Here is a 19,761-nt window from a genome sequence, read left to right as displayed (position 1 = left end):
GTGGGGATGAGTTTCGTTTTAATAAGAGGCATTCCTATACTTATCTATATTTACTTGCTTTAGTATGAAATTTATAAATGTTGCATGCGATACGATTATTCTGAATAATCAGTTGTAATGTCATTCTGATTAATGAATCATCTCATACTATCTAGAGAAAGTCTTAAACTTCAATTTTTGTAATGTATTTCATTATTACAATGACAAGGGAAAGAGTTAATGATGCGCTTTCTCTACAGCTTTTTATAAATTTAATATTTTAATTTAAAAATCATAATAAATTTGTGATGTTTGTAAAGGACTAGTTTCTTCCATTTTTTAAAATAGTGGTTGATTAATTTATATGTATAATATGCAGCTAGCAAATTAAATTTATCATAATATTTTTATATTTTTGAAACATTATTTTATTGTTACTAACTTATTAAAGCTCTTTGTAATTCAATGTTTCTCTACATTGTTGTATTTATCATTAGTCTAACAAATTTTTTTATAACTTAATAATTTCAAAAGTACACATTTTTTAAATTTGTATTCTGCAATAGAATATATCTATTAAGAGTAATATATAACGTTGTTTTTATGCATCTTAATTGCCAATGAATAAAAAGAGCAAAATGTTTTTGGTTTCAAATTAATTAACATATTTAATTTGTTTTTTAAGGAAGTATTAGTTTATTATAATCAAAATGAGGCATATAGATTACAGGATATTTATTCACGTTTGCCACCGTTAAAAGATTTATTTAAATAATACTTGTAATAAAATTATTTTTATTAGTAATTAATAAAGTAAAAAAACACAGAAAAAGTATTAGAATTTCATAAAAAATACAATTTTCTCTTTATTTTCCTTAATTATTGAACAATTTATTTATATACTAAAAATATAACTACACTACTTTCTTAAATGTGTAATGTAATAAATAAAAGACAAAATGCGAAATCACTGTGATTAATTAATTTTTTTCTTTGAATGCAACGAACTGTGATTATTTCCATTTATCAATTTTAACAAGAAACGCGCGATGTATATTACAACAATGATAACAATAATTATACAAAGTAGAAGAAAGACAAACACGTCGACGAGAGATAATTGCCACCAGGTCAAATCCATTGCGGGCGATCGCAAAACATTGCTACCGTATTTAATAACATATTCGATCCAATAAATGGCGGTATCAAGTGCGTTCATCGGACGATCGAGGAATTTTTCAGACAGATTTCGAGCAGAGTCTCTGAAAGAAACAAGTTTCGAGAAATCGAGAAAGTGATAAAATATGACTTTTGCTAATCCAAGGTTGAATTTTTACTGCAATTTAAGACTAATTAGCTAATATGAATTACAAATTGCATATGTCACACATCTGCATATGGACGTAGATACATATTGTATATACAAATTGTACGAGTACGTACTTGTATATAGGATCCCATAAGACTGCATGTAAGGCCGCGTCCATATCTTTTTCCGTCATTTTATTAATGTCCAATCTCACGGCAATGTTTCTGGCAACGTATGCATCAATATTCATAAATTGATCGGCAAAGAGTGGTATACCGATCATTGGGACGCCGTATGTTATCGCTTCCTGCGTGCCCATGAGTCCGCCATGTGTGATGAAGGCTCTTATCTTAGGATGCTCTATGACAACATGTTGTATTACTTACATGTTGGACAATTTTATATTTTTTACAAAATAATCTCCCTTACTCATTATTGCAATCTGCGGCATCCAAGGTGACGTGTAAACATTTTCGGGTAAACCGGGTGGCAATTTCTCCGGTTTCGGTACCTTCATTAAAACGCGCACGGGTGCTATTTTGCCTAAGGAAGTGTAAAGTATATTTAAAATCTTGCGTGGAAACGTCTCGATCATTACCATCGAGCCGAAAGTGAAATAGACGAAACCGTCTTTGCCATTGTTTATCCACTTCTCCAAATCCTGCGAAAAATGTTTTGACACAATATTAATTATATATTCACACATTGCTCACGATGTATTTTTATCTCGTATAAATAATAAAGAGATCAGAACAACATTGCTCACGCTGTATTTTTATTTCGTACAAATAATAAAGAAAATAAAACAACGCACGTAGTTACGTGTGTTGTCAGTATATAACTTATGTAGCAAATTTTATCTATTCATAAGTTACTTAAAATATATTTCTTTCCATTTTTAAAAAATAGATTGCAAATATTTCTTAATATATTATTAGATAACATAATTATCATATCCATTACATTTATGTGTGTTATCATTCATCAATGATTCTTTCAATCCAATGTTTCAAAAAAATCCAACAATAAACAATAAAAAAATAACAAAAAATAAATTATAATTAAAGAATATCCATTCTTGACAAATAATGTAAAATAAAAAAATTAGTAACGCTACACAACTACTAAATATATATCCCCATTAAAAATTGTACATCTGTTGAAGTTTGATTCTTGGAGATACGCAAATATATAGAAATTGCGCAAATGAATTTGCATATTGCTAATTGCATGAAGTTTTTATGAATTTTTTAATAAAATATTATCAAGTACATTATTAACGCGACTATTTCAAATTAAGGAGTTTCTCAAATATCGTGTAAATCATTATCGTCTGTCACACTGAAAAAGTGAAAAATAATTGTTAAATAAATCGAAAGAACCGTCTTACAGGTTGCAACGTTAAGCTCTCGTCCTGGACATGCAATCCTGCCACATCTACAAGAGCAGGTGTCCTTGGTTGAATTCCATTTAGAGTGATGTGGGAATTGATGAGGATCAACGCCACCTTGGACTCCAATTCTCGTACACTCGGCATGTCAGGTCCAAAGTTCTTCCATATTATCTCATTTTGCGGTCTCGTGAGATAATAAAAATGTAATTTGCTATAAACCGTGTGTACCGTGTTGTATAAACGTTGCCAAAAATTCATATGACCAAGCTTGAAACTTAGGCAATTGTTCGGCACGAAAGCCAAACTCTCTGGTTGAGCGATTATTGGTGGTAGCCACGGATACAGTGACGTTGTGCTGATTCCGATCAGAGGAACATTCCATAAATGCGCAAAAATTGCGAAACACTGAGCACCAAAGACCTAATATAAAACACATGTCTTAAAACAAACAGCATGAAAGAGATTTCAGTGTAAAAATTAGCGCAATTTTATAAGTATTATTAGCAAGAATAATCTGTGCAAAATATTTACTAAAGTAAAAAACAACATAAAATTTGAAACAATATTTATTAATTAAAATGATTATTATTTGCTTTGATATATAGTTTCGAAAAATAAAACATCCAATTTTTTTTTAATTCTTCGACTTTTTACCGAATTTACAATGAATTGGAAGAAAGCGAGAAGAACGTTTAATATATAATTAATTTGGCTATTGTAATTCTCTTATTGTACAATCACAGATTTACACATTACAAAAACAAGTTAATGATTCAATATTTGTTGTGAAATAAACTTTATGTTTTTAAATGTAATAAAATTCTTGTATTACATATGCAAAATAAGGCTTGTAATTATCAATGACATTAATGCTAATTTTAGCACATTACATGATATTATGTAATATTATATCATATCTGTTCGTATCAACGTTTTAGCACGTAATATCTAACATTATAACAATATTATCCCAATTTAGAAGAGTTCGACAAAAGTCACCTCTTATATTAGAAGCGTGACTGGTTTTATTAAGAACACAATTGGAAGTTTTAGCAGAAAGAGTTATGTGCGCAGATATCATTTATATAAGTTTTCAGAACTATATTAAAAAAAAATATATCACAATATTTATTTATCCTGATTGCTCTTCTATGTTATCAATAACATTGATAACATAGAAGAGCAAACAAAATAAATAAATATTTTATGTGTTTGACGCACGTTATATATTTTTGCTTGCTACTTTTTATTTATATCCTACGATGATAAATCATAAATTAAATTAAGAAAAAGAGAAAGTCAACAGATACTTTGATCATATTTGAAAAATTATTTTATCGTAAAAGATTATATGTTTGACGCACGCTATATATATTTATGCTTGCTACTTTTTATTTATATTCTACGATGATAAATCATAAATTAAATTAAGGAAAAGAGAAAATCGACAGATACTTTTATTATATTTAAAAAATTATTTTATCGTAAAAGATTAAAACTAATTTAAAATAAATTTTAATTTTTTCAGTTGTTACATCTTTAATTGATATTTCCATTTACGTTATCTCTTATATTTAAAAAGAAACTACAATTAAGATAAAAAACAAATAATAATAAATAGTGCATAATACAAAACAGTGTTTGCTCGAAATAATGAAGAAAAGAATATACTTTAATATAATTTTTGTGCGAGTAGCTTTAACGAAGGGATTCTCCTTCTTATGTATAAATAAAAGAAATTAATTCTAGAGTATATATATATATGAATATATATACAGAAATGTATTCTAGATTTTTACTCACGTACTTCTATGAGTATCGCGTCGTAAGGTGGATCTCTCGGTGGATTATGCACCAGTTTTTGTATCTCCGGATTTTCCAAGTTTCCACAAATATCATTGCCTGCTAATGTTGCAACGGCATGTACCGGATTCATGCCCGCTAACAAAATTTGCATAAATTCGTATGACATATTATTAACTAATTTTAGAGGCGGTGTAATGTTTATAATATCATTGTAATTCGGATACGGTTTTTTTAATGGAAAAGAACTGATCACGTCGATCTGATGACCCTTCCTGGCCAAACCCTTCATCAATTGCTCGCACATAACAAAGTGACTCTTGCCATGAAAAGGAAAGAGCCCGAGAAAACGATATCCGTCACAAACCGACAGGTAGAATAGCCAAAGAAACATCACTTTAATCATCTGCATTTTTTCACTCACTTTTTATTTCAGTTTTATTTCAATTTATTTGAATTCTATTATTATATTTTATTTTATTTAAAAATAATTTTACCGTTCTTTAAATTAATTTTATTATATTTACATTTTCTTTCGATGAATTATTAATTATATAATTTAATTATTGTTATATAATATATTATTGCAGAATAATACAGTAAATATTATATAATAATGTTGATGATATGTCAACTGCATTTTTGAACACGTAGTATAAGACTGAGAATTTTAAATATAGATCCTCGCTTAAATCTCATGTTAACATATGGTGGGGATAAGTGCGTGCATTGAAATAGAGAGCGCGTACAGCTGATACTATATCATTTATTTACTCGCTTTTGTAGATTCATAAGTGTAACATATTATAGAATCATTCCAAATGAATCATAATGTCATTCTTAATAATTATAGTCATTTGTCTATCTACCTAGGAAGTTTTATAACTGTCGATTATTACAGGTTTTATCATCGCAATGATGAGCAAAAATATAAATGATATGTTTTCTCGGCAGTTTTCATTTTAATGCTTTAATTTGAAATGCATAATACAATTTTTTATGTTAGCAAAGAGCAAACTTTTTTGTATTTTTTAAAAATGATGGTTTACATATAGTTTATATTTGTGACTAGTAGATTAAATCTAATGTTATACAAATCTATTGTAATTGTATTTTTATAACTATATACTTTACTGTATTGTTGCAAGCTTATTAAAGTCTATAGTTCTTTGTAATTCAATGTTTCTGCATTGTTGTACTATAATTTGCAAGGTTGCAATGTGATTGCAATATAGCGGTAAAATTATGTTCTGTATGTATATTTTTACCGAATATTTTTATCTATTGTAAAAATTTTTATAATAGTATTCTCGATTGTATGGCCTTTGTATATGATACAGAAATATAAAATTTTATATTTAAGTTCGATCATCCATCATGCATAAAATAGATGAAATATATGTACTAATAGAAGGCAAATAATATAAAGATGATTTTTATCTCATCATACTTTATAGAAATCATATACAGTGAATATAGTTATTAAAATTGCAAATAAAAATATTCAAAGTATACATTTTTTATTCTTGCTTAAGTCGAAAAATAAAGCATATACTTTTGCATAACGTACATGCATAGTGCATATAATATAGAAATGAACCAATCGGATTCTTTTATTTTTTATCCTAGGATAAAAATGAAGGATTCCGATTGGCTCATTTCCTTATGTATTATGCATTATCTCTATTATGCATTATGTATTATGATTTCTCACTGGGATGCGTTATGCAAAAATGTGTGCTCCGCGAGATCTATTACTGATTTATCTCTTCCATTTTTATATCTCTTTAAAAATATTATAAGCGTAATATTTAATCGCATTATTACACTACATAAATTAGTTTCTAGAATTTTAACGCTTGTGTTATCTTTGACCTATTTTTCAATGCTCTCTATCAAGCTTTTGTAAATTTATTTAAATTTTCACAAAATACTGATAATCGCGGCTAATTCCCCGACATGTCGAAAATTGTGTTATGGATAAACTTATATATAATGTACAGTGCCGGTCCTGGGTGCTTGGCCGCCCCTGTGCAAACCCATTTTTCGTCGCCTCTTTATTACGTTAAAATTTGGGAAAATTCAAAAATATTCGTACTATATATTATAGAATCAATGTATATATTTTTATTTGAATTACACTATATTCTTTGATATTCTATATATTGATATTCTATTGTTTATATGTCATCGAACGAAAAGATAACGAAAAGACTCTTCATTAGTTTTACTTGGCATTAGATTTTTTTGCAAGATTTTGATTTGCCGTAATTCCATAAACACATAAATTAGAATATTAAGAGAGATGAATTGTATTTATCGATTGATTAATCGTCAGTTTTAACATAAAAGTATTATACTATATTCTATTAATTATTTTTACATATTATTATTCTTTTACAAATTGTGATTTTGTTTTTTAATTTTTGTAAAACATTAAGACTCAGAGCGTTTGCCCTTCGCTAGAACCGGCCCTGATAATGTACGTGATGTAATTGATAATTATAAAAAAATCAATTACGCACTTTTAGTACGAAAAAACGTAACACTATATAGTATTTTTCTTACTAATTAGGGTCAATTTCACCAACTTTGATTAATTTAACCTCCAGTTAAATATATATATATATATATATATATATATATCTTTGTCTCTTTTCAGAGTTCGTGAAGTTGGCTCTTAAACATTTGAATATTTAATTCAGATATCATCGATATATATCGATCATGTGCCTCACGCATGTTTGAAAGGACCGAAAAAGATCGATTTCACCGAAGTTCGTCAAGTTGGCGCTGAGACATTTAAATATTTAATTCAAATACAATCGATATATATCGATTGTGCGGTCGATGACGCACCTCGCATGCGCATGCGCACAAGAGTCCCGGCTTCCGGCGAGAGAAGAAAAGGTATGTCAGCATGTTTCTTGAATTCGCGCAATATTAAATATATCAGATTAAGAAGATTACTTGTTCAGACAAATTTGCATAAATGCATTGTGCGATTTTCTTCGTACTAGACGAATAATGGATTGATTTTTCCGTGCATAGATGCATAAGTTATGGGTAAAGAAATTAACCTAATATATCAGTGCGTTTAAATGTATATATAGGTAATGCTTATATATGATTTTCCTGCGACTCTGCGTATTCATTACGCATCTCTGCAAATTTGTCCAACTTGGCCACTCAATTTCTCGCTTTAGATCGAACGAAACATTCCGGGAGACGATTGGCTGACTACTGTCGCGTGCAACGTGCTGCCGCGATCTGTGTGAAAGGGACTTTACGTTGATTACAATAAAGCCACATGTTTGCAGTTTGTGGTTGCGCGCACCGTCAACTGGTCAACTGCTGTACCGCCCTGCTTTTGAGAGAGAAACCGAGCACGAGAGATTCTGCACGCGCTTTCGATATCGCATGACTTGTTCGCGACAGCGCGCACGATATCTCATCCGTGGAAAAAGCTCCAACGAACGCTTCCGCTTCGGTGAATCCAATCGCCGAGATATTCGGTTGGAACGCGGAGTTAGAGTCGGTCCGAAGCTGAACGGAGCAATCGTTTCCCGCAGCGAGCCAAGATGCAGGAATCTCAGCCGAAAAGGGGCAAAAAAGGTCAGTCGAGTCGGCGAGGTCGTCGAACGATACGAATTTTCTTTCGCGCATATCGTGTCGCCCAATTAAAGTGCATGTCGAATTAACATATGCACGCTCCTCCTCTCCGATGTGGCAAATGTCGTCTGCTACCTAACCTTTAACACGTTCGCGTTGCACAAGGATTTTACTCGTTTTTTTGCTTTCTTTTTCCTCGCTGCGACACGACTACGACGATTTTAATGTGGTATTTAATGTGAACAATATTTACATGATACTAACGAATGCTTGAAGTAAGAAAAATTATAGCACTATTTTTTTGGCAATATTAGTCCTTGACTCATTCTAATAATGTCCGAGAGTTAGGTAACGTTATAAGCTCAAACTATGCACAAGAGTGCAGTGACCAAGTTTTGAAAATTGATTTAAATCTCTGCAATTATAGGTCACTCTCTCGGTTAATTAATCATATCGCGAGTGAAAGTTGTTCATTCTTGGTGCGTAGTGAAAGTTGATGACCTTTGAATTGCATCAGCTTTGTACTTTATTACAACTATACTTTAATACATAATTATATAGTTCTTAATCATTTATTGTCTGCCCTAATATAATAAAACTTTTAAATTCATTATTTCTGTTGAAATTTTTAAGTAATGTATACATATATGTATAAATGGAAAGTTATTTATTAATGGAGCTCTATATTATATTATATAATTGTAAAATTATTTAATATTAATATATTAGACTTAATATCTTCGATAACATATTATTAGCATTTTGTGGTTATTTCACATGGAACAATTTTTATCTTAATTCTTTTTTTTCATTTCTATTATGTTTACACATATAGATCTAGATATAGATGATCATATTTATTATTTATATCAATAGCCAAAAGAAATCGCAATGACAGTGACGATGAAATTGAACAAGTATTGGCGGAGCTGGCACTGGAATATTCTGGAACAAAATCAATTAAAGACAATAAAGTTGAAGACAATTCGGAACCAAGCGAGCAAAAGGTTGACGATGAAGATAAAAAGAAAAAAGGGAAGAAGGATAAGAAGAAGGAAAAGGCTGAAAAAGATGATACTCGAGATGAAACTACAGACAATAATACAATAGCATCGGAATTAAATGATGCAGATATAGACATTGAAGTCAGCACTGTAAAGACAGCAGCGCAAAAGAAAAAGGAAAAGAAAGAAAGAGAGAAGCAGAAAAAGTTGGCTCAAAAAAAAGTAAGTAAACAATATATGTAATTTATTTTACAGATATTTCTTATATAAAACTTTTTATCTAAAGTGTAATATTTTTTCTATATTATTAAAATTTGTATTTATACTATTTTATTACGACAGGAAATGACTAAGGATATTAATAAGAAGACAGAAAATGGTGAAGTAGTCCAAGCTGCAACGTCCGATGAGAAAAAAAAAGATAATGTATCTGAAAAGAAACAGGATAGTATGGAAGCTGATGGTGATGTTGTTGAACCAGAAGATAGTTCAAAGAAGAAAAAGAAAAAAGGTGCCAAGGAAGAAACTAAAGAGAAAGGTAATTTCATTATTAATAATATATATTATATATATTTATATAATAATATTATAATTATTATATAAATATATATAATATTTATATATTTTATATAATTATTCTTCTAACATAGCAGACGGGATTTTGTAATAGGCAAAGGTCCTGGAAAGAAAACTATTGCTGCTATGCAGGAGGCTTTAAGGAAAGTAAAAGAAGAAGAAGAGAGATTGAAACGTGAAGAAGAGGAAAGGATGCGACAAGAGGAAATACGAGAGCAAGCAAGACTGGAACAATTGCGACTTGAACAAGAACGCAAAGAAAAGAAAAAACTAAAAGAGAAGCAGCGGAAAGAAAGATTGAAGGCAGAAGGCAAGCTCTTGACTACAAAACAGAAGCAAGACAGAGCTAGAGCACAAGCGATGATTGAATCGCTTAAAGCTCAGGGTCTTGATTTGCCAGATGTAGGAGAAAAAAAGCCTAGACCAGGTATATTTTACAAAATGCATATATAGGAAATAATCGAAATCTTTTATATATAAAATTTTTATTATATTAATCATTGTATTAATTATATTGAATCGTTTTAGGAACTCGAATCAGGCCGAATAAAATGAAACAACAAAGTAGTGTAGAGAAGAAAGAGGAAGAAAAAGTTGAAGATAATAAGGCTCCAGCACCTCAAGTGGAAGTAGAAATTGTAGATGAACCGGTAAAGGAAATACAGGAGAAGAAGGAAGAAGATGATGTCAAGGATTCATGGGATGCAGACACCACTGAGGATGAGCACGAAGATGAAGGTATTACAATATATACATTACGATCGTCATATGATTATACTTGTATAATAATTAAAATGATCGAATCATAATTAATTAAATTTATTGTTAGATAAATCGGACGATGTTCTCAAGACATCCGAAACAGCGGAAGATGTTCAAAAAATATCAACTGAATCGGAAAAGAAAGAGTCCTCCGAAAGTGAAACAGAAAGCGAAAGTGGGAGTGAATCTGAATCTGAAGAAGATAGTGAACAAGACAGTGAAGTAGAAGACAAAGTGCCAGATGCTGCACGTAAAAAGGAACGTGCGAGGGAACGAATTCAGAATCGTCGTATAGAAGCTGAGAAGAAAAAATCTTTAGATAATCTGCGAGCTGCTGTAGTTTGTGTCTTAGGCCATGTAGATACCGGCAAAACTAAAATTCTAGATAAACTCAGGAGAACGAATGTGCAAGACGGAGAAGCTGGTGGTATAACTCAACAAATTGGTGCTACTAATGTACCAATTGAAGCTATCCAAGATTCAACAAAGCATGTAAAAGGCGTAAGTATTTATTTTAGTATCCAAGTCTTGAAATATTGAAATTTTATGAATATGTTACAGCTATATATCGTTTCTTTTTTGTTTTTAGTTTGCTGACAAGAAATTTAAAATTCCCGGTCTCTTGATCATAGATACGCCTGGTCACGAATCATTTAGTAACCTCAGGAGTAGAGGATCTTCTCTTTGTGATATAGCAATTTTAGTTGTAGATATTATGCATGGATTGGAACCGCAAACTTTAGAGAGCATCAATTTATTAAAAACAAAGAAATGTCCTTTCGTTGTTGCTCTTAATAAAATTGACAGGTACTATCTTATATTAAATAATCGATTTGTAATTGTAATTAAATAATGTGCAATTTATAAATGTAAAGTCACAATTTAATCTTTTCAGGTTATACGATTGGCAAACTATGAGCCGGAAGGATGTCCAAGATATAATAAAAAATCAAGCACCTAATACTCAGCGAGAATTCGAAAAACGATCCAAGGACGTAATTGTACAGTTTGCTGAACAAGGTCTCAACGCGGCATTGTATTATGAGAATCCAGATCCTAGGAATTATGTATCATTAGTTCCTACCAGTGCTATAACGGGTATGTCTTAAGATGAGACATAGATAGTATTTGATGGAAATATCAGAGTGATTATTTACACATTTTTGTATCACAATATAGGCGAAGGCATGGGTAATCTGTTGGCGTTAATAGTCGATGCCTGTCAGGGTCCTCTGGCTAAGAGATTAATGTATAGCGAAGAACTTCAGGCTACTGTATTGGAAGTTAAAGCATTGCCTGGACTCGGCACTACGATAGACTGTATTCTAGTCAATGGAATGTTAAGAGAAGGTGATACAGTCATTATCGCTGGTACGGATGGGCCTATTGTAACGCAAATTCGCTCGCTTCTTATGCCGCAACCGTTGAAGGAATTGAGAGTTAAGGTAATCTGCCAAAGTTATATTTTGCATGTTGAAATGTCATTACAGCTATTATTTCTTTTTTGTTTTTTTTTATCTTTTTGAAATATAATATTTATTGTATTGTACATGTATTTTTTATTCCACAGAGTGCGTACATCGAACATCGTGAAGTTATAGCAGCTCAAGGAGTGAAAATTGCCGCAAAAGATTTGGAGAAAGCCATCGCTGGTACGCAATTTACTTTTAGAGATTGGTATTTTTACTTTTTGATAGTTATAATATAAGAATCATAATACAGATATCATGTATATATGTGTATTTGTTTTTATGTCTGAAAAATTAAATAACACAAAACTAATATTTGTGTACAGGATTAAATTTACAAGTTGCACAGAAATCAGATGAAGTGGATGTATTAAAGGAAGAAATAGCAAAAGAATTGTCGAGTGCTCTTGGAAATATACGCTTAGCTGAACGAGGAGTTTACGTCCAGGCGTCAACTTTGGGAGCTCTTGAAGCATTATTAGATTATTTGAAGAGCAGTAAAATACCGGTGAGTACCCTTAATTGTCTATTTATCTAAGGAAAGTTATCCTTTCATTCTAATGTGCGAGACATATATACACATAATAGTACTAATATTGTACTGTAATGTATTTTTTATACCCTGCTAATCGAAAAAATGAAACAATTGCCATCACTCGTGTCGAACAGTATTAATATTGATAAATGATAAATTCATTGCTGAATTTATATATATAATTTTATATACATATAATCAATTAAAAAAATAAAAGGCAGATTTTTGTGGAAAATATTCTTCATTGATATATAAAGGTCTCTTTTATTAAATATTTAATCACAATCTCTCTTGAATGAATATAAAACTGATAATATTATTATCTTGATTTATAATTTTATCAGAGATTAAGGTGCTTAAGTATTAAACTTATCTATATGTATATAAATGTACAATCTGTATCTCTATAAATTTTGTAGAAACAAAATATTTCTATAGATTTTTCTTTAATTTTCACAATTACATTTAGTTATTATTTTTTTACAATTTATTTATATTATATAAAAATAATGACTCTCTGTGCATTTAGGATTTCAAAATTTCGAGAAAAATTTAGATTTGCAATTATATGTATAAATAAATTATATATATAAAGCGCGTATAGATCTCTGTAGCAGAAAAACGGACGGACACACAGACAGATAGATCAGTAGCTAGATAGATAGATAGACAGATGGAGAGAGAACAGCAGCAACAGCAGCAGCAACGAACCACTTCCTTCTTAACAGTTTAGCAGGATACGGCTCATTGGTCGCATACGGTGCTTGTACTCGTGATCCATCGTGCTATCAGCCGCACTGTTCAACCGTGGGCACGCCTCATAGCCTTTTACAAGATGTCTTATGCATATGCCACGCATCGACAAAAAATTCGCACGCCGTTTTCGAGTCTATTTTTTTTTTTTTTTTTTTTTTTTACAATTTTCTCTAAAGCAGACGTTCTACTTAATATTTATCAAAAGAAATGAAATGTGCGTGCTCGTTTTTCACGATACAATTAGCATTTTTGTTATTTGTCGTGCGTGACAAATTACACGAAACTTAAGTTTTTTTTCGACGATATATGACGAAATAATCTTACTTGCGTAAAAAACTTGCAAATTATTTGGTCGTCAAGTATTAAATTAATACATGCCACGGATAAATAAATATGATTTGATGTGTATATAATTTATGAGAAAACTGTAGAGTCGTTTCTAGCACTGATACGCGGTGAAATCAGCGGACGCATGTTTGTCCTTAATCAGATATAGATATATGTATCTACGGGAGAGAGCGAGAGAGGTATAACAAAAATACGTCCCGTTATATCTCTTGAAACTAAGATATCATTCACAACAAGCTCCGTCTACGATACAATGAACGTAATAGTAGAGACAATTCCGCCAGAAAGTCTGCTACACACATGCGTACGACGTAAGATACGTATACATACACACATGCATAAATGTATATATACGTGTATATTTCGCAAGTCGAGGCTGGCATCAATCGCATGTGCGTCTAAAAGTATTTTTTTGCGGTGCCATATAGAGAAAGACAGAAGAGGAAAAGGAGGGAGAAAAAAAAAGAGAGAGAGTACGGTAAAAACTTCCTGTCATCTTTGAGCTCGCGGAGGTAACACACCGTCCGAAACGGCCTTAAGCCTGTCCTTGCTCAGGTTATGAATGGGTTCTCCCCACCGTATCGTACCATCACGTGGCCACATGACGTCAGTTTTATCGCACGCACACGCGAGAGAGACACGCACGCACGATCGCCTGTCTCTCCCTCCTTTCTCTCTCCTTTATCCCCCTTCGCTTCCTCACGTGCATACAGAACACTTTTCACGGCGCGAAAGGATGACGAGGGACCAAGAGGAAAGGAGAGAGAGAATCGAAGTATCGCGGTTAGATTCATACACACATGCGACAATGGTAATTTTTTTCATCTTCTTTCTATTTACATATATATTTGCCGATTTATACATCTCTACATGTCCATTTATCTATCTAGCTATCTCTTTATCTGTCGGAATGCCTCGCTTTTGCCAATATGGAGGCTCGCGCTCGCGGACGTGTGTAGGCTGGAAAAAAGGAATACGTGATCACATACAACGTGCAGGAAACTGCCCACACTCGGCGCGCGAGCACCGTGGGTGGACGGATCGACGGATGAACGGACCGGACGATTCAGAAATCGTAGCAATTTCAGGCGCCGACACGCCAATAAATACATCAACTCCGCGAAAGCTTGGTAAAATTATCCAGACGCTTTTTTACGTTTTTAAATATGTAGCTTCTAGCCGAGACGGAGACGTCTTTACAACGTTAATCGTTGAAATTCGCGCTTCATTCTTAACTTTATATGCCTCATTTTTATGTTGAATAATCATTTCTTATTCACACGCAGAGAGAATTTTTGTCTATGAATATACCCTGAAAATCATGATAATTGTATGGTATAATATAGTATTCGAAGAATTTTACAAGAGTTTTTTCGATTAATATATTTACCACATTAAAAATATTAATGTGTACATAGTAAAATTAATCGAACATATTTTATATCTTATTGTACATATATTAATATTTTTATTACCATGATTTTCAGTGTAAATTCTAAAAAAATTCTCTGTGTGCATAATTTATTAAAAAAGAATCTGAAAGTACGAATTTTATTACAAGATTTACGAGTTATTCGATATCATCTCCATTTCATAAAATCTAAAGTTTTCCCTGCTGCATCTTGCAAACATGTAAATTAAAGCTAATAATTTTGATCACACACACGCGACAATAGAACGATGTACAACTTTTGAGTTAAATGACTAACCGAAGGAAAGAATCGAATAGTATTCTCGGTTAGCCCTGAAGATGTTTTTCAAGGCGCCGTAATGACTCCAGGCTGTTATTGCAAACGTAAACACTATATATCGGCGCGAATGCGTCACAATAGCGCCGTTGAATCGACGATTCTTATCGGGTGCGTCTTCCTGTCCTCGTCCCGTTTAGACGAGAACGGGATCGGAATATGTAGCTTAATCGGGACGTGTTACGTTCTTCTTGGAACGTGCGCGCGATCGCCGATTGCTTCTTTATAGACACAGAGTGCGCTCTTGCAATAAGAGACAGGTGCGATTGCAATCTGACGATAATCGAAAACAATCGTTCGACCAAACTTTCGCGAGCCAAATACCATCCTTCTTACGACATTTCCCAGTTATTACCCAAATTGTTATGCAACAGCTGATGTTATTGACGCGATTCTCTTTAGCAATATCGATCGCCATTGACAGTTCCGAAAGTGCTCGAATATATATATCTTTGGTTAACAATTTTAGCTATATAATGGCTACTATTTTTTACCTACAAAATTACTAACTGCTATACCTAAAAAATATTAGTTACCACTTATCATAGCTAAAATTTAGCCATACGAAAGGTTGCGCTTGTTGATGTTGTAAAGAATATTTTGAAATAGATTTCATATGAATCGTTATCACTAATCGATACGTATCTGTTAACGCGTGTTCTAAATATGAATCGGTCGAGAGATATGTCGTCTTATCAACGCGTTGATATTAAAATCGAAATATCTTCGAGTTTCTTCGTCTTCTCTCGAAAGCTCTCGTCGGAGTCGAAGAGAGCAGCACGCCGTCACGAGCGGACGGAGCGAACGCCTTTCTCGGCTTCGTTTCGATGCGAGCACACAGCAGGAAAAGATGGTTCGCTTCCTCGCATTGTTTCTGAACGCTCGACAGCACGACAGCGGTCTCTTTACACGTCGGTTAAGAAATGGGTTCCCTCGAAACCGGAGAGAGACTATAATGCATTTTCATATAATCGCGCCTATCGTTCGCCTATCGTTCTAACAAATTAGACAATCCGCTAATTAGGCACTTCCGTTTGCAGACGTGGGCGAGGAATACATTCCTCTTCCATTCGTTTTTATATCGCGCGAGGTGTCTTCTCTTTTTCTATTTCACCTCTTCCTTTATTTTTTCCAAAATGCCCGAGTATTATATTAAGGTAGTTCGATCGTTTTTCACAATTCTTACGAATTTTTAGAAATTTTAATATGTTGTAGACGGAGTTAATATCTATCGATTACGAAATTTTGAAATCGGTTCACCGTTTAGTTTAACAGTTATTCACAATTAAAAATAGCATTTTTTCTATACACCACGTGAAAGGATGGCATTTTCATCACACATTTTAATATATAACAATAGAACGGATCTTACGATTTTAATAAAAAAACCAGTGGGGTATACAATATGAGTGTGGGATTATTAAAAAAAAAAATAATTTTTTCCACTGTTTAAGTTTCAAAGATATTACTTTTTAAAGAAATGAATTTTTTTCCAAACGGAACATGAAGAGAAATTGCAATGATGATGCGTGTATTCATACATGAGCTGTTTCTATACGAAGAGGTTCAGACTGTACAGACTCAACTAAAATTGTTGCTACGGTAACATTGTATAAACGATGAATTTCCTTATCGATTAGAGGCGAAACTTTTTCTTGATATTGTAAGCAATAGAACTACCTTAATACGAAGAGACGAGGATTTCGCAAACGATGAATGACAATGTCTAAACGAAACCTTCCACTTTGGTGGAATTGAAACTCGATTGGCGCGGAAATTTCGCAGCATCTGCGGATTCTCCGCCTGGGTCGTCGAGCGTTCACGAGCGGAAACGCGCGCGGCACTCGCTTCTCTGCAGCAGGAAAAGATGGCTCGTTTCCTCGCATTGTTTCTAACCGCGGCAATAATACGCGGCCCGTATCCGGGGACATGGGAGCGGATGCGCGCACGCTCAACCGCGTTTTGAGCCAAGCGATCGGAGGAAAGCTGCGCATTAACGCGTTAAACGTGAATCTCGATTAACTTCATCAAGCTTTATGACCCAAGATTATATATACGAGCTGCCCCGAGACAACCCGGACGTTGTTTTAATCTCGGCTCGTCTTCGTTATACGGAAAGAGACGAGTTTTCTCTAGTCTATATACATTTTTTTATCGACGAGTTTTTTTTTTTTCTTCCGCGTGTCTCTGCACGATTAACTGACAGTTCTACATCTTTATACGAACTTTAAATTATTCGAAGAATAGATTACTCGAAGCTCTTTTTTTGTCATCATTTTAAATAGTTGCCTCTTGCGGCTGGAGCTCTGCTCACGAGATGCATCTCTCTGGCCGCGTAACCGTGGCAGTTCTCTTGTAGAAAAAAAAAAAAAAAAAAAAAAAAAAAAAAAAGGCACGTCACCGAATTTGCGAGAGGCGCAAAACACGCTTGTCCTTCGGCGGCGACGTTAATCGTACGCGCTTGCTCGCTCGCTCGCGCGGGCAGGATATGCAGGAGGAGCAGAATGGGAGGCGAGTTTAATAAATTAGCGTTTCCTTCTTCGGCGCAGCGTGCCGCAGTTACGACGAGAGGCTAAAGAGGATCCGTGCTCTGACGGCTGGTTTTAAATGCCGGAAGCGCACCCCCTCGCTCCCTCCCCCACCCTCGTCCCTCTCTCCCTCCGTATATACCGAGTCCTCCCCTCGCCTTCCTCGTCCCTCTCTTCCACCTCCGTCTTACTCTTCCTCCCAACTTCCTCCCGCTTGTACCAGCGGCGTTTCTTTCGCCGGCAACATCTGCCATGTCCGCCTTTTTTTTTTCTCGTCGTATTAGGTCTTTCTTCTTCTCTCTCGTTTGCGGCGCTTCTCTTCTCTCTCCTTCTTTCTTCCATTTTTTTTTCCACCACGGCACCTCTCTCGCCTTTTGCCCTCTTCCCCTTTCTTCCCTTTTCCCTTCTCTCTTTGAGAGCATCCGTTCTTCCAAAGCCAAGTATCGTCAATTTGCGACTCGCTACGAATTTTGATAGCGCACGAAGAAGACACGTTTCCATGTGTGATAAACGATTATTGTTTAAAAAAAAAAAAAAAAAATTATACTCGTTTATCGAGTTTGATTTTCGCGACCTCGAGCAAATTGTAAAATAATATAATTAATAAGTAATTGAATAATGTACAACTGTGTATACATTCGTTATTTTATTATCATCTAAAAATGTTGAAATATTGTAGCGTGCAAATTTGTGTGTGCTTTGTCTTTTGCTTTGACATTTCACGAAACTGCATCCCTGCAATGTGCAATAAATAGAACCGACGTAAATTGACGATATACATATATATATATATATCTGGTGTCAGGATCGGAATTCGACGCGCACCGGAAGTTCTAAAACACACTTATCAAGAGACATGGTCTCAAGACACGCACAGCAAGGCGGATCGTGTATATCTATACGCCAAGTTGTGTATGAGAGTACTTAAACTTATCGAATCTTATGGTAATGGCTGGATCAGGTTCTTATATACTCGATCCGCAGCCTGTCTATTTTACGTAACAAAAGTGTACTTTATCCCAATACTAAAATTTCCATTAAGAAATCATTACTGTTTCGATTCGAAATGAGAGCTTCCGGTCTCCTGAATCAGAAAGGCCGATACAATTTTCAGTTTTTACAAAACACTGATAAGTGGTAATAGAACTCACAAAATGTATTCTTCATTGATAAAGGATTTTTCAAACATAATGTATATGAATAAAGATGCATGATGCACTTAAGGTAATGATAAATAAAATAATTTGATGCTCTTATGAAATAATTATCACATTATTTTAATTTTCTAATGTACTATATTGAGATGTTAATACTAATTTTTTATTATTAATCACGATATTATTTTTACGACAGTTTTTTGCATTAATTTTTTTATTTTTAATTTAGGTGCATCATATTTATATACATTTGTTTATCGGAAAATATATTTTGTGTGTGTTGTTCTATAGTTTTAACTGAAGATATGTCACAAATATTTAATTAATATGCACAATTATTGCAAATATATTGTATTTTGTTGCATGAAACCATTTGAATATCGAAACGTGCTAATAGAAAAATTCCATGCGCAAGTATTCGATTTTTAATAATTTTCCGATAGTTCTCGGAAATGTATCATTTTCCACTTATTCGTTCATCCGTTCGTTCGGCTTATCCATACTTGCCATTTCTTTTCGATCGCTTGCCTATCAATCTCCTGATTATACCGGCTCGAGAATTTGCCCGTAAATAGGAGTTGTACCATTTGCACGATCTGTATATGTACCTGCGAGAATAATTATCGTTACAATCGAGGATGCAGTTCGCGAGAGGAAGCGACGAGAAAAACGATCGCGGTATCGTTATAAACTTTAAAATATTAATAAGGAAACAAACTTTAACGGAAGTTTATTATTACGAAAAAAAAAGAAATTGAAACAAGTATTAAGTATTTATAAAA

General features: G+C 33.3%; 2 protein-coding genes across 2 annotated transcripts in view; one reads left to right on the top strand and one right to left on the bottom strand.

Moving 5' to 3' along the window:
* Positions 1 to 820: 820 nt before the first annotated feature.
* LOC114937080 (UDP-glycosyltransferase UGT5-like) lies at positions 821 to 5,148 on the bottom strand. The gene is made up of 5 exons (XM_029310437.2): positions 4,489 to 5,148; positions 2,679 to 3,101; positions 1,718 to 1,949; positions 1,423 to 1,648; positions 821 to 1,241 (listed from the first exon to the last, which is right to left on the bottom strand). The coding sequence occupies exons 1-5, from the start codon at positions 4,894 to 4,896 to the stop codon at positions 956 to 958; spliced, it is 1,575 nt and encodes a 524-aa protein (XP_029166270.2). The 5' UTR covers positions 4,897 to 5,148; the 3' UTR covers positions 821 to 955.
* Positions 5,149 to 7,691: 2,543 nt separating this feature from the next.
* The window catches only part of eIF5B (eukaryotic translation initiation factor 5B), a 29,776-nt gene continuing 17,706 nt past the window's right edge, over positions 7,692 to 19,761 (top strand). The window contains exons 1-11 of the mRNA XM_085482186.1: positions 7,692 to 8,099; positions 8,973 to 9,322; positions 9,443 to 9,638; positions 9,771 to 10,103; positions 10,205 to 10,414; positions 10,506 to 10,939; positions 11,028 to 11,245; positions 11,334 to 11,536; positions 11,618 to 11,883; positions 12,009 to 12,090; positions 12,234 to 12,415. Of these exons, the coding sequence (XP_085338312.1) occupies positions 8,066 to 8,099; positions 8,973 to 9,322; positions 9,443 to 9,638; positions 9,771 to 10,103; positions 10,205 to 10,414; positions 10,506 to 10,939; positions 11,028 to 11,245; positions 11,334 to 11,536; positions 11,618 to 11,883; positions 12,009 to 12,090; positions 12,234 to 12,415 (2,508 nt within the window). The 5' untranslated portion in view covers positions 7,692 to 8,065. The remainder of the gene's footprint in view (positions 8,100 to 8,972; positions 9,323 to 9,442; positions 9,639 to 9,770; positions 10,104 to 10,204; positions 10,415 to 10,505; positions 10,940 to 11,027; positions 11,246 to 11,333; positions 11,537 to 11,617; positions 11,884 to 12,008; positions 12,091 to 12,233; positions 12,416 to 19,761) is intronic.

The sequence above is a fragment of the Nylanderia fulva genome, unplaced genomic scaffold (genome assembly GCF_048542155.1).
Source record: "Nylanderia fulva isolate GAGA-0341 unplaced genomic scaffold, ASM4854215v1 Scaffold2, whole genome shotgun sequence".
Lineage (NCBI taxonomy): Eukaryota > Metazoa > Arthropoda > Insecta > Hymenoptera > Formicidae > Nylanderia > Nylanderia fulva.
Note: the sequence above shows the minus strand (reverse complement) of the source record. Positions and strands in the feature narration are given on the sequence as shown.